Source organism: Schistocerca americana, chromosome 5, assembly GCF_021461395.2.
Source record: "Schistocerca americana isolate TAMUIC-IGC-003095 chromosome 5, iqSchAmer2.1, whole genome shotgun sequence".
NCBI classification, from domain to species: domain Eukaryota; kingdom Metazoa; phylum Arthropoda; class Insecta; order Orthoptera; family Acrididae; genus Schistocerca; species Schistocerca americana.
The window spans coordinates 133,968,829-133,985,296 of record NC_060123.1 but is presented as its reverse complement, the minus strand read 5'-3'; the positions used below and the strand labels follow the sequence as shown (position 1 = coordinate 133,985,296).

General features: G+C 40.8%; 1 protein-coding gene across 1 annotated transcript in view; it reads left to right on the top strand.

Moving 5' to 3' along the window:
• Nucleotides 1–16,468, top strand: part of LOC124615301 (NFX1-type zinc finger-containing protein 1-like) — a 268,918-nt gene that overhangs the window by 199,167 nt on the left and 53,283 nt on the right. The window contains exon 13 of the mRNA XM_047143088.1: nt 4,081–4,298. Coding sequence (XP_046999044.1) covers nt 4,081–4,298 — 218 coding nt within the window. The remainder of the gene's footprint in view (nt 1–4,080; nt 4,299–16,468) is intronic.

Sequence of the window (16,468 nt, the reverse complement as noted above, 5' to 3'; positions counted from 1 at the left end):
ATTATTTATGCTCTTCGTAAGTTTGGTGTTTTTCTCTATGGCTCAAAATTTCATCTTGTTGTGGATCACAAACCACTTGTTTCCTTGTTTCATCCATCAACGTCACTTCCCGACAAGGCTGCACACTGCCTCCAGCGTTGGGCTCTTTACTTGTCTCGTTTCAATTATGAGATTCATTTCCGGCCAACGGCTCAACATGCAAATGCTGATGCTCTGTCTCACCTTCCCATGGGTCCTGATCAGGCATTCGATAGGGACGAACTTTTGTGTTTCCACCTGGATGTTGCCGAGCAGCGGGTTGTGGACGGGTTCCCCATCACAGGGGACAGGCTGGCGGCTGCTACGGGTTCTGACCCTACCCTCTCCCGGGTCTTACGCTGTATTCAGAAGGGTTGGCCAGATCGCCCGTCCACTAAGACTTCTGATCCGTTGCGGAACTACTACACTTTGCGCTACCGCCTCACGGCTAGGGATGGTGTTATCCTCCTCTCCACTGACAATGCTTCGCCATGTGTTGTGGTACCTGCGTCTTTGCGTGCTTCGGTCTTGCGCCTCCTTCACCAAGGGCACTGGGGTGTGTGTCGCACAAAATCTCTGGCGCGCCGTCATGTGTATTGGCCTGGCATCGACTCTGAAATAGCACACATGGTCGCTGCCTGCGGCCCTTGTGCGTCACAGGCCGCTGCCCCGAAGTCACCTTTGTCACCGTGGCCTTCGCCTGAGAAGCCCTGGGAGCGCATCCATGCTGACTTTGCGGAACCCTTTTTAGGTACTTATTGGCTCCTCGTAATGGACGCCTACTCTAACTTTCCTTTCATTGTCCGTTGCACGTCGCCTACCACCGCGGCAACCACCAGTGCTCTCGCCCGCATTTTTTCTTTGGAAGGCCTCACCTCTACTCGTGTTACTGATAATGATCCACAATTTGCCTCTTCCGAATTTGGGGATTTTTGTGCTCGTCACGGCGTTATGCATGTCACGGCCCCGCCGTTCCATCCACAATCCAACGGTGAGGCTGAACGACTGGTCTGCACATTTAAGGCTCAGATGCGGAAACTTCTGACTTCTTCTGCTGCTGATGATGGCGCACTTCTCCAGTTTCTGGCGTCTTACTGTTTCACCCCCATGGGCGACCACCGCCCGGCTGAGCTCTTACATGGCCGACAGCCCCGCATGCTACTTCATCTTCTGCGGCCTTCCACCTCACGGCCGCAGGTGCCTTCACTTGGCCGGTTCACCTCCGACAACCTCGTCTGGGTACGGGGATATGGCAGGCGGCCAAAATGGAGCCCGGGCCGCATCTTAAGACACCGTGACAGACGCCTGTATGAAATCCAGACGGACACAGTGTTGCAGTGCGTCATTCGGACCAGCTTCGGCCTCGTGTGCCAGCAACACCTGTTCCGAATGCCGCTACACCACCTTTGGCTCTACCTGACACTCGGGATCTTGGCATCTCTCAATACTCACAACGCAGCCTTCTCACCGTCATCGCGATGCCAGCACGAGAACGGACGCCACCAGGAGACGTGCCCATGCAGGAACCGGATGACCATTCTCTGTCAGAGCAAATCTACTCGCCTCCTCCTCCAACGGACGCCAACACATCACCCATGTCTCCTGTCATATCAACTGGACTTGCCGCAACGGGCAGATTGGTGCATGGGGCCCCAGCAGATTCGACCCCTACGTCTCCTGTCATCTCGACCTGTTATCATCAGGGACACTTCCGTCCGTACGGGAAGCCTCCTCCTCGAGACTTTACGGTGAGTCAAACAACACCCATGGACGTTAGCCATCTCCAGGACACCTGCATCAAGACCAGTGCAACAATTTCAAAGTGGGGAAAAGTGTTGTGACTCGCCGAGCATTCAAAGCGCCACCGCACAATTACGCGCGTCCTCCACGTGCGGCGCTGTCTGCCAGCCATGCAGCAGCTGCGCCACCTAAGCGGCCAGCCGAGCAGCGGCCGCTAGACTGGGACTCAGTGCTTATTTGAATGTTACCTTGTTCACATGTCTTGCTTTGTCAACTTGCTCAGTGACTCATATGTGTTGTGTCGTTCTGAAATATATGTGTTAAACTTGACGTTATAACGAGCCAAAGCTACACTGTAGAGACTTGTTAAAGAGTACATACATCGAGAACAAAGTGAATACAATGCATTAAAGCCATTTAAATCATGAATAAACATATCATGAAGACACAATAGTCGTACAGAAACTCTTAACCTCACTGTACATTACTTGTAGATGACTATATGTAACACATACCTCCACACATGTAAGCATGCTTATGCTAGGTGGTGTAAGTGTATAGGTTCTTTCATACATCAGTGCAGAGGTGTGATCAATTGTATTATCTTATACAATGTTTGTTTTCAAAACCAGATAAGTGTATAAAATGTATAGTAAGTCATACCTTTCATGCCAACAAATAGGCAAACACAGGTCTAGTACAAATAATTAAAAGTAATATTTATTAAGAAACGAGCTAAAACTATTAAAAACACAAATAATGCAGGTATCATAAGATTTTATTTTCTCTTATAAAATGAAAGTATTTGTACATTATAGAATTGTTGTACACAGACAAAATTAAGAACACATTTTTTTCATCTTTCTATTGTAACAGATCCTCAAAAATATTGAAAACCCATTTTGCATTTTGAGCCAAAGGGGGGGAGATTGGGCATTCTCGTATTTGTTGGCATGAAAGGTATGGCATACAATACATTTTATACACTTCTCTGGTTTTGAAAACAAACATTGTATATGATAATACAGTTGATCACATCTCCACATTTACGTATAATAGAACCTATATGTTTACACCATCCAACATTAGCGAGCTTACCTGTGCAGAGCTGTAGCTGGTACATTTACTCGTCTAGAAATTTAGAAGTGAGATTACAAAAGTCTCTCAAAGACAATCATTGGTCATCATTTTATGTCTGTTTACAATTGACAATGGTTTTAAAGCCTTGTATTCACTTTGTTCTCAGTGGTATGTTATCTTTAAGGAGTTTCTCCAATGTAACTTAGACCCTTTTTATACACTCATTTATAATTTAATATGCCTGTGTATCTGTGCACTTATAACAAAAAGAAACCTCTGCAACTATTTATTAACAGGTCTGAGTATGGGCAGTGCCCGAAATCTGTAATTGAAAAACAAAAACGTTCCAGTAACATCAAGTGATCAATATTTTATGATCCACCAGCTGTTTTAAATTTCGTTAAAAATGTTTGATCTATTTTCAGCACATCCAATAAATTTTTTTGCACTGGTTTGTGATGACAGATGAAATTTGGGTTCACTACTACATCACAGAGAGAAATCAACAGTCAGAGCAGTGAAAACATATCCAACCAAAGAAAGAAATGGTATTACAGTCAGCAGGAAAGAACATTGTGTTAGTTTCCTGTGATGCGAGAGGAATTTGATATATTACCTTCCTACTGGTAAACAGTTATGGGACAATACTGCGCTAACCTCCTGGACCAACTACAGCAAAAGATACATGAAAAAAGGCCAGGTTTGGCAAGGAAGAAAGTTACTCTTCATCATGATAATGCACACCCGGCCAGGTTTGGTAAGGAAGAAAGTTATTCTTCATCAAGATAATGCGCACGCAACATAAGTGGTGTTGTCATTGGCAAAGATGCGTGAACTAAGATACAAATTATTGGCCACGCCAGCCATATTTGCGTAATTTGCTCCCATCAGATTTCCATCTTTTCCCCAAGCTGAAAATTCGCCTCGGTGGATGTAGATTATCTTCCTTCACATTTGTCAGGTATTTTGCAGGTTTGGAGGAATCTAATTTTCATAATGGAATCGAGGCATTGGAACAATACTGGACCAAGTGCATCAGTGTATAGGGAGACTACTTTGAAAAATAATGTTTCATTAAGCTATTTTGTTGCCTTCTATTCCATTCTAAGAACTTTTCAAACTACCCTCTTATTTGCTTAATATCATTTATTTTTCAATTTTTTCTCAAAGTAATATTTTTTATCTGTCAAATATCTTTATCATATTAATAACCCTCTTTTCTTGTGGTCTTTACATAAACAGGAGAAATGTGGTTGGCAGTGTGAACACCTGAGATGCACACGTCAGTGTCACGAACTGTGTGACCGCAAACCTTGTTACAAACCGTGTAAGCTGAAACTTAAATGTGGACATAACTGTATTGGATTCTGTGGTGATCCTTGCCCACCACTTTGCCGCATTTGTAATCACAGTGAAGTTACCACCATATTTTTTGGCCACGAGGCAGACAGAGATGCAAGGTATGTTTTTCAGTTTAAGATGTGCTTTTTCTTACCTTGTTTCCTTCCTTTGATACATCCCTCCCCCCTCCTCTCTGTGACATTTCTGTGCTATTGCTGTGCACACTGGAAGCAGAATTGGAAAATAAATGGAAATGAGGAAGAGAGTATGATTATCGTGTATTATACTGGGGCCTATAACAGGGTGTATACGACCCGGGACAACCGCGAGATCCGGGAAAAACCTGGGAATTTTTTTATCCGGGAGAAAACTGGGAAAAACCCGGGAATTTTTTAGAATTCCGGGAATTTTTCATTGTTTTAGTTTTCTGTTATTTTTTTGTAATTTTGACTGGTAAAAACCGATACTCTAACAATGGATATTACTGTATCCCGCTACTGCAGAATAACACTTCAACAACAATATAAACGAGAGAAAAAAACGGAAGTTACTTAAATTGCAAAGGAAATGCGCCATATACGACGACGATACAAAGTGCTCATGCAAGCGTGTGCCAACAGCAAAATCTGTCAAAGGCTTTAAGAAGACCACGCAATGCTTCATAACAACAAATTACCTCCGATGAGCGTGAAGTCACAACTGTTAACAGATTCGTTTTAGCGGTTACGAGCGGGCTGTTGTGCATGCGTAGTTGAGTCGCGTTTGAGCAGTAGATTCTCACGCTTCTAGCAACAGGAATGTAGTTGTTGGCTGTGCAAGCAGTCGCAGCAAGCAGCTAGATGCTACCGGGAAAAGGGGGCGGCAAATTCATATTCTTGAGGAAAAAAAAGCTTGATTCACAAAGTGCTTAGCATCCAGCGCACGTTGGTCTATCGATTATTCATATGATTCTGAAACGTATCCATGTTGAACAATTTTGAACACGTTTAAGTTGATTTCTGAACGAATCATAAGTTGACTTTTGAATGCATACATAGTGTATAAGATGTCTCTGTCAGGAGGATCCTCGTTGCATCTAGAAATAAACTTTCCGCAGACAAACGGAGACGGGGATATACGAGCTGAGCGGAGTAAAGCCGAACGGATGAATGCCAATCGTCGTCTGATTATGTGGTTGATTGGGTTTGCGAATGATCAGCGTTGTTATAATTACTAGCGAAATCCATAGAATCAGACTACCAGAATGGAAATAAACGACTAACAGGAATAACAGATGAGAAAGATTACGTGTTATCTTCTCGGCGTATCCAAGAAAATGAAATTTTGACAGAAAATTTTTGCCCACATCGCTACACTAGTGAGGACCATTTGTACAGGCCCCAGCTAGCAGCCGTTTAAGTTCTATTCTGGAAGTAACGTGGAAAACGTGTTGTACGAACACGTAACAATGCCTAACCGGAGAATAATCGCGGGATAACTAAACCTGTGATTCTGGCCGGGTTAGCGAAGTTAATCGGCGAACAGATTTTGACAATGGCAGGAATAGCTACAGAATTGGTGATGACAAGATTCTTTGTTAGAATGAGGAAGGAGAAGAAACGGGGACATCACACAAATTATGGAAGAATAAGACAATTCCAAATTTATATAAAAATTTTGTAATACTACTTTTCGATCTCATGTTTGAGACACAGGTGCGTATGAATGAAATGTGAAACTATTTCCTAACATAAAGCTTTTTGTTTGTAGTAGGCCTCATAGGCATTTGATATTGGTACTTTGTGAATTATATTTTGTCATGTTATAAAAATGACCATTTGTGCCAAAACAGTCTCGTTTATTTGGTGTGTTATAAAATTGCTGCCGTATTAGAAAGGCCTATTTTGTTTTATCTAGCAGACAGTGACAAAATAGATGTAATCAGATCGAGAAACCACACCAGTCTTGGGTATTATTTGTATTAACAGTTTTTTCAGTATTAGACAACTACATTTCGATTTTTCATGAAGCAAAACGTTTGATGAACTTTGATGAGGTAATACTTCTTTCGCAGAAAGGAAAGCACGCCATGTAAAGCTGTAGCAAGATTAGGTAGTAAAAAATGCTAGGAGCTAATTGAAGAAATGTGTACTTTATTGTTTGGCCCTTGTCTTTATTGGTTTTATGTATCCTATATTTAATTTTATGACACACAAAACAGCAAGTTGTTAGCTAATAGGCAAAAAGAGTGCAAATTTTCTGAAGAGTTCTTGTTCTCCCAATTACAAATAATCCCATTCGCTATTAATTGCAAGATTTTTTTAGAGGGCAGGCTGTCAAACCGGCTGACTCGGAGCAGGAAAGGCATCACAGGACATTTCAATTTCCACTGTCCTGAATATAGTTTGATGGCATCCATTACAAAATATACACGTTTCAATTCCACAGAGCGAAATACATTGACGTGCGATAGAAGAATGCTGTCTGAAGAGACATGGCACTGCACTTTGGCTCACTTACGACCAAACATCATGTCTTACATATCCTCGAACGCATATGTTTTGTTTTTCAGACTTTTCAGAAAGATGTGCGCTACAAGATGAACATATTTTTGAAAGTTCGTCTTTTTTTTTTTTTTTTTTTTTTTGATCCGGTTAGCAAATATCGTAGATCAGGGGCTGATGCGCAGAGCAGTCTTGAGTTAGTGGTAGTGGGTAGTCTCCACGTGACCGGTGTTTACATTTGGTGATTTTGCTGTCTCTCCTACGTTTACTCTCACGTCAAATGAAATCAAAACGGATATCTGTGGCCGGGAGCTATCAAGTGAATTAAAACACATTCACATAATTATGGAAGGCTAAAATATGTTATTAGTTTCAGGTTTTATTTTATTTCCAACTTTCCTGACAGTGAAGTTATTTTTGTCTGTTTGCTAAAGAAATTTGACTCTTATTAACCTTTTCCGCAGAGGCAGTCAATGTATTTGAAACGAAGTATTTAATTCCACAGTACTGGCTAGTTTCAACTGTTCGTTGCATTTCAAGTGCACGTTTTCATCTTCTAGCACGTTTGTCATTATGCCATAATAAAGAACCAAACACGATGTAATACAGTCCTGGTACTCCAAGAAAATTTAAATCCCGAAAACCACACTGAAAAACTTAATATCAAGTCGAGCTCTACTTCACGGGGAATCTGGCCATAGGAAAGTGCACTTTAAGTATGCACCTAAAAAGTTCACATTTAAGTATGGTTCACGAAATTCCGATGCTCTTGGAGTATCGTCTGATGTCATGTTTCTTTTATGACATAATGTATTATCTTTCAATGTTTTATGCGTACGTACATACAGGCTTCCGACGTCATGGTAGCTGCACAAGCGCGGTGTCGCGTGTTATCTGCACTCTCAGGCAACTGCTGAAATGAACCTATTTCTAACAAGTCGCGGGAAAATATTGTGAATGGTGGTTTGAAAGGCGTTACTTTCAAAGTAAATATCCTTTTGCGTAAGTTGAACTATGTACCATGAATTTCTTAAATCACAGAGCGTTTTACTCTCACTTAAAAATCAACTCTTTGATGACGAGCCATTTAGAAGAATTTTGAACCCTGAAGATAAGACATTTATGTCACTATTAAAAATTTTACTGGCACATTTGTGTGATATATCTTAAAGTGTAACACGCGCAAAGAAGATCAACATTGTATGCAAAGGCTTAGCTTCTCTTGCAGCTTATTAACCTTAGAGACCAATATTATATATGAAGGCTTTGTTTTTCTTGTAGCAACACTATATACTAATTTAAACAATTAACTTCCTCTGTTCGTGTGTTCGTGCTACGTAACAGTGATGTTGCTGTTGGCTGACTACGTCACGTGTCCCATGCTCTGAATATCCGCTGTCATCGGCTGGCGAGATCACGTGACATGAGCTATAACTGGCTTACAGAAGCGCATCTCAATCTCGGTTTCAGTGATTCGGAAAGTAACATGCGGTGTTTGGTGGAATTCCAATGTATACTTTCGTAATACGAAAATACGCAGCTATCATTTTGTTGGTTTATTCCCGGAGTTTCGTTTTCTAAAGTGCCGGGAATTCAATGGCCGTGTATAAAATCATAACCTTTCAAAGGACTGATAAGTTTCACAGGGAAAATTTTCACTTAACACGGAAAAAGTGTTTTTTCACCCGGGAGAAAGTGTATTTTTAACCGGGAAGTCCGGGGAAAATCCGGGATTTTTTTTTCCTTGTCCACGTATACACCCTGTATAAATGACGGAGAGGCTTTGTCCCACTGTAGCCCTCAGTAATTCACAACCCCGCACAGCAGTCCACCGACCCCACCGACGCCCCACGCCGAACCCAGAGTTATTGTGCAGTGGCCTTCCCACCCCTGCCCCATCCCCCGAGAACGTCTCATATCAGACGAGTGTAACCCCAAATATATTGTTTGCGTGGTAGAATAATTATGGTGTACGTATACATGGAGACAGTGTTCACACAGCAATCGCCTTGAAAACCATCCAGAGGCTGGCTGGCATACTGGACCTCGACACTAATCCACAGGGCAGATTGGTGCCGGGACCGGCATGCCTTCATGCTTCGGAAGGAGCACATTAGACTGCACGGCTAGCTGGGCGGGTCAAGTATGATTATACTTGAATTGTCGAATTGAGAACCGTGCTTTTGGTATAAATATGACAGCTTGAAAAGTTTGAACAGCAGAATCTAAAAATTAGTTGCCCTTAACTGCGAAAGATCCCTTGTTTGACTTATATAGTTGCAAGTTGTTGGCAGTAGTACTTTCAATTTCATTACTGATCACAGACAACATTGTTAGTGTTGTTACAGAGTGGCCTTTTAAGCCATAAATGTGTTGTCAGGGCAATATTCATGTATGTCTTTCTGCACATAGCTTATTAGTAATAGTTGTGAATGGTCATGAAATTTTGTATAATTAGTCCCTTACTACTTTTGAAATTGAGAAGAGAGTAAAATAGAAATAGCCAATCCTCCTGTTGCAAAAAATGACCGTTACCTCTGTAAGTCAGAAATAATAAAATGCTGAAGTTTCTCTTTAATATGTGTGTACTAAAATCATGCCAAATGACCCAATAAAGCTCTGAAAATTTCCTGTCTGATCGCAAAAACCACAACCTAGGTCAAATGAATGGAGGCAAGCCACCAGTCAATGCTTGGGAATATAAGAAGAAAAATATTGTATTATAGTCTTACATTCAAGTTGTCTGAAATTTGTGAAACTCTGTAATAAAAAATTATGAAGACCTGGGGAAAATTAATTGTAAACAGACTGCCAGAAAAGTTAAGAAAAGGTATCAGGCTTCAGATTTACAATGCAAAACCACATATGGGGCATATCACAGAAACACAAGTAAGATAGATGTGGAAGCATCCACCTCTTAATTACATCTGATGTTTAGAAGCCATCTCAATTGATTTTTGTATGTGGATGTTGGTGTCTAGATTAACGAAAGATTGGGTGACATCTTTCAGGTCCATAGAGCAGCCACCTGATCTGATGATATAAATTTGCATGCAGTGGGCAGATAGTTCCAACACACTATAAAGTAGCTATCATGTGACTTACAGTATTTTCATGTTACATGCTGCTCTGCCCTGCATCACATTGTGAATTCCACTGACATCTTAGACAATATCCGCAATGTGTGATTTGGATGCATCGAAACTTAAGAACAATGTCACACTGATGGTATATTGCTCTCCAAGCTCTAGGATAAAAAATTTCGTAATAGAACCTGAAGTACTAGATGTTTCTAAATTAATATCAGGGTTTTAAGGCTTCATAGTATTATTATGTTCACCTTATGATTGTATATAATACATAAAATGAAAGAGCATCTCATCTAAAAACAGTTTTTCTTACAACTGTTCAGTGTGAGTACCATTCATCACACAGCACAATTTTGTTGATAGGAGAGTTCTTCCTAGACTTTGATCAGTGTGTGTGGAGTAATTATTGCAAGAACTGCTTCAGTAGTGTTTCTTAAGTTGGGTACATTAGCTGTTAGTGGAGGCATGTACATGTGATCCTTTATCAGCCACTATAGGTAAGAATCATATGGTTACTTTTTGGGTGAACGTGGCAGCCATGCGAAAAAAGTTGTGCCAACGAGGCCCTTGCAGCCATGCCAGAAGTGGGTACAACGTTGTTTGACCGATAACTTACTGAGTTATACCAGTGAGGCGGGGCGCCATCTTTCTGGCAAATAAATTTCTGTAGTTCAGCTTCTTCCACTTCAGGAAAGAGCCTTCAATTTAGGGGAGCCCCATTGAGCTGTATCATCTCATGAGGATTTGCTGGCTCCCAGATGTGCACATTGTGTGTTTTCACATTTCCCCTTCATCACTGAAGACGACACAATCAAGAAAATCTTCATCATGCAGCAATATTTTGTTAGCAAAGTTGGTGCACAGCCTGTAGAATGTAGGCTTTAAAACTTATAACAACTGCAGATTATAAGGACATAGTTGTGTCTCCTTCAGTCTCCACTCAGTCAGCACTTGAATTGGTGCTTTGTGACCAGCCTTCCAAACTGATTTCTGGTGGTATGCCTTAAAGACTCGCTTGTCATCATCTTCCATCTTCACTGCTAGAGCGTTCTAATGGAAGACACAGGAAACAGCACATGCACACAGGTATACAAACAAAACTGAGTTTGTCTTTCATTTGATTTATTATTTATATGTCTAAGTCGAATGTAACAATTGCTAAAAAGCCTTAAAAACCAGATATTCATTTTGGAACAGCCTATACTACGTGGCAAAGCTATTAAAGAATTCCTATATCCAACATAGCTGATGACCTACATATAAGTACATAGAAATGGAGCATCTGTACAAAATGCTTTATGATGTTGTAAACACATGTAATATGAAGTTGCATGTAATTAGCCCACCGAAGAGCACTGCATCATCAGACACGATAATGTTTTTGCAAATGTACCTTCATATAAACTGGAAGTACACATAATTAACACAGTCATTTCAGATCACCATAGTCAGTTAACTGAAGTACAGAATAAGAAAATTGAAACTGAAACTGGAAATGTAGTTGTAGACTGAAGATTGTCAACTTAATGGAATTGTTATTCTGGTTAGAAGACTGGAAAGCTGCATATCACAACGATGCGGAGGAAAGCTGGAAAACTTTAATTTCAACATTACGTCACCTTGTAAACATAGCTTGTGTCCAAAGGTCTGCAGAACAATAAATGAAAAATATAAGAAGAAATAGATCACCAGAGAAATCATGAAAGTTAGAGAATTTTTTTAAAAAATTGGATGAAAGACTTTGGAAATGTCAAAGTCAAGCAGAGTGAGAAATGTACAGGGATGAAAAGAAAGAATATAGCAAGATGACAACAGAATATAGCAAGATATTAAGAGCAAGGAAAATCTGGATTGTTTGAACATGAGATTGGAATTTAATCATATATTTCTAAGACAGTATGGTCACACATAAAAAACAGGAATGTATCAAATAAGACAGAAAGTGGGAACATAGTACTTAGATCACAAGTGACAGAAGTGAGTGATCAATGTGAAGTGTGTTTCATTTTAAATCTGCATCATTGTAAATATAGCAAACAATGGCAACTTCAGGTAGGAGTATCTACAACATAGGAAAAGATATATTGCTATTTACCGTAAAGATGAAGCGTTAAGTTGCAGACAGGCACAATTAAGACACTTGCACGTAAGTTTTTAGCCTCAGGCTTCATCATAAAAACAGAAATACACACAATTTACTAACAGAAGCGAGCACATATCATGCACACATGAAAGCCAACTCCGACAGCTCGGGCCAGTAATAGTTGCATTCTGGCCCAAGCTCCCTGAGTTGGCGGTCATGAGTGTGTGAGGTGTGCTTGCTTCTTTGAATGAAAGGTGTGCGTTTCCCTTTTTCTGATGAAGGTTGTGGCAGAAAAGGCATGTGTAAGTGTCTTTTTAATTGTGCCTATCTGCAACTTAACATGTTATTTTTACAATACGTAGCTATCTTATCTTTTCATGAATTGTTGTTTATGTAAATATAGTTCAGAAGTTAATGAAACATTGACAAAAAAAGGTTATAGTTTCACTAGAAGTAATGGAATATCTTTTCCTACACGTGAGACAGAACTTGCACATGTAATGAGATCACTGAAGCAACAAAGATACTAGCAATGTTCATACACAGCAGTGTTCACTAATGGTCTTTAAGGAGACACTGTCGGTTCGGCTTGGCGACCAGTTAGTAAGCAGTTGCATTTCTATTGCCCATACACATCTCCACAGCCATCGTTCACCCGTCATCTATGGGTCACCCCTGTCATCTGTGGCTTGTGATGCAGAGCTGTTGCCTTGAAGCAGTTTTGTATAGCATTATTTTGCCATGCATAGTGTGTTTTGAGGTCGACAGAACACTGGCATTTTGGAAATGGTTCTGCCCTTGACCCAAAAGCCAATGATTGTGCCCTTTTGGACATTGGATAAATCACTGTCTCCTCATTACGGTGATGACTATGCAGTTGCAGCATGCTTTATGAACTGTCCACAGCTAGTGCTGTCACTTGCTGTCTGTAAGTTGTTATTGCAAGCTGATGTTGAACATGGATGGTAGTCACATAAATGTGACTGGCCAGTATAACAGAAGAAAGAGAAGTAATAGTGAAAGAATACTTTAAACCTAGAATAAGTCGTGACATAGTAGTGGTTTTTGCCAACATTATTTTAGATTCTGGACATGATACATCTGTTGTTGACCAGAATTTTCTGGAAGAATATTATCTATTACAGAAGTTACCAATGTTACCAGTTACTGGAATTGAAATAGTTGCAATTTGTGGAACAGTGGGTAAAAGTTTCAGGGAAGAATTATTTGTGAAGCTTAGTATTATTAATTACACTTCCAAATGTACAATGTTTGTTGTTAGGGAGACTAAATATTCCTATTTTACTAGGTATAGATTGGCTATGAGAAACTAATGTTTTTACAGATTTTTATGAAGGTAAGATGTCCTTTCCTTATGGAGAAATCATAAGGAAGGTACCCTTGTGATTGGAAATGGCCATGTCACAAGCATTGGAAGCAAGACCAATTGCAGAAGCATCACTTTTAGATAATTGCAGAAATAATTCCCAACATAAGTACTTTGACAATGAACAAGAAGATATAGTTCACATAGGCACTCTACATATCTCAGTAAACTTGAATAAGATGCTCTGTTGCAGAAACCCAAAACGAATTTTTCAACATAACCAGGGGTCATTAAAGATTTTATATGTGCATTAAAGATAAAAATCACACGAACTTTTCTGTATTGAATCTTACCCTAGGATGCAGTATGAACGGAAAGTGGAAAAACAGGATATTATATAAACTTTTGATAGTTGTTTCTACGACCTATAAGTAGTAGTTAAGATCCTAGATGGGTCCGTCAGTTTAGTGTTAGACACCGTAACTGTAAGTACAGTTGGCATTGGAGGAAGGGACAGGGCAGAGCCAACCTTGTGTGAATGCTCTGAAAAGCTAATCATTTGCATATTACAGCGTGTTCTTCCTGTCGGTTAAATTTTGCATCTGTAACACGTTATCTACATGGTGTAGGAATTTTAATGGCCAGTAGTGTAGGTGAATTATGAACTAGGTTTTCAGGAGCCAGGTATGTCCGTACAATGGACTTAATATGAGCTACTGGCAATACCGTTATCCACAGAATCTTGAAAATGTACAGCATTTCTATTCAAAGCTATATTACATTGTAAATAATATCTGTCGTTTGTGTTTAACGTGCGTGTGTTTACAGGAATGTTACACAAAGTGGTAACAGTCTCTTAAAAAAAGAATATTAATTTTCATCAATTATTTAGTCATATTATCCCAGTCTTGGTAAGAGCGCTTCAATGCTGTAGATCAGCTATTAACCAAATTCCATTAACAAAGAATTACTATTAAGTTGTCTAAATCACAATTTGGAAGGGCAGAAGTGAAATTTCTGTGACCTATCATAAACACAAAATAAATTATGCCAAATTCTCTTCAGTTAGTGTGAATAAGATAATGTTGTGAACCTACAAGTAAGAAACAGTTAAAATCTTACCTAGGGATAGTAGGCTTCTACAGAAAGTTTTTAGCAAAATCAGCATTAAATACATCCCACCTATTTTGACTTTTGAAACAAAATAGACAATTGAAATGGACTTTAGATTGTAAAGTGGTGTTTGAAATCATCAAATAAAGTTTAGCCAGTGCTCCATAACTTTTCCATCCAGATTCATAATACCCATTTCACTTAGCATGGGAAGTATAGAGCAAAAAAATTTTTTTTGTGTGTGTGTGTGTGTGTGTGTGTGTGTGTGTGTGTGTGTGTGTGTGTAATGGAGATATCTACACAGACAGTATATTGTGTATGTTCATGCAATAAGGTACGTTGTATTATACTATTCAGTGGAAATTTTATTTGTAGTAGTTAGTGGAAAGTGTAAATAACTAATAGATTGAAAAGGAATACACTAGAAGGATGAAATTTTTACAATTTAGGCACCCAGAATCAGTGTTTTCCTAGCAGTGTATTCTTGAAATTTCGTGTGTGTTTTTCTGTTTGAGGAGATGCCGAGTTGCAGACAGGCATAACGAAATGATTACTGAATAAGTAAGCTTTTGGCCAAAAGACCATCTTCTGAATTAGACAACATACACATTCACGCGAACCCAACTGGTGAACACACGACCACTCTTTGGCTGCTGACTGTGAATAACTGCGCGTGATGGGAAAAGGCAGTCTGAGTGATGGGGTAAGGAAGCGGCTGGGATGGTGAGGGGGAGCAGAGTTGGGGTGGGGGGCAGTCAAGTGCTGCTTTTAGTGGCATACGTGGTCAAGGTGGAGAGAGGGGAGGTCAGCTAGGTGCAGGTGGAAGGCTAGGCAGAGGGCAGGGGCAAGTGCCCGTTTGTGGCACATCAGGAGGGTAGCAAGTTGGTAACGTGTTTGCGTCGCTTGGGGCAGAGGGCCTATGTGAAGACTGGCCATGTTCCCCCACCTATTTGCCCCGTGAATGAGTGAATGCTGTTCCTTCGGCAGGGTTTGAGCTAGCACACATGGTTAGGGCTTTGCTACTTATCGGAAGCTCCAGTGTGAGGTGCATTATGGAGCCCTTTAGGAAGATAGTATCCAGGGCTGCAAAGAAAGCCAGTGTGCACCCTGTATGTCTGCCACGGGGCCCCATCCGAGATGTGGAGGTGGCCTTGCCCATGGCTATTGAGTGTGCAGGGTGCAGTGTCCAGTCATCTGCAAGTTATGGCTCATATTGGCACCAACAACACCTGTTGTCTAGGTGGAAAATGTGTCTACAGAGGTTGAATTTGAGTGTGACAGTGAAGTTCCCTGTTGGTGTATAACAGCTCTAGGGAAACCAAGTTAATTATTGGATGTTTTTACCAGACATGCGATTCCACTGTGACAGTTCTAGAGCCATTCAAATAAAATCTACAGCAAGTAGCACGTAAGTACCCAGATCATGCAGTACTAGTTGGAGACAACTTTAAAATACCCAGTATAGACTAGCGTGCAGATGAATCATATTTTGGGGGTGGGGGTACAGATGAATAGTTGTGCAAAGTACTTTTGAACACTTTTTCTGAAAACCTGTATTCATCAACTAGTTTGGCAGCCCACACTCAATAGAAATACACTCCTGGAAATTGAAATAAGAACACCGTGAATTCATTGTCCCAGGAAGGGGAAACTTTATTGACACATTCCTGGGGTCAGATACATCACATGATCACACTGACAGAACCACAGGCACATAGACACAGGCAACAGAGCATGCACAATGTCGGCACTAGTACAGTGTATATCCACCTTTCGCAGCAATGCAGGCTGCTATTCTCCCATCGAGACGATCGTAGAGATGCTGGATGTAGTCCTGTGGAACGGCTTGCCATGCCATTTCCACCTGGCGCCTCAGTTGGACCAGCGTTCATGCTGGACGTGCAGACCGCGTGAGACGACGCTTCATCCAGTCCCAAACATGCTCAATGGGGGACAGATCCGGAGATCTTGCTGGCCAGGGTAGTTGACTTACACCTTCTAGAGCACGTTGGGTGGCACGGGATATATGCGGACGTGCATTGTCTTATTGGAACAGCAAGTTCCCTTGCCGGTCTAGGAATGGTAGAACGATGGGTTCGATGACGGTTTGGATGTACCGTGCACTATTCAGTGTCCCCTCGACGATCACCAGTGGTGTACGGCCAGTGTAGGAGATCGCTCCCCACACCATGAT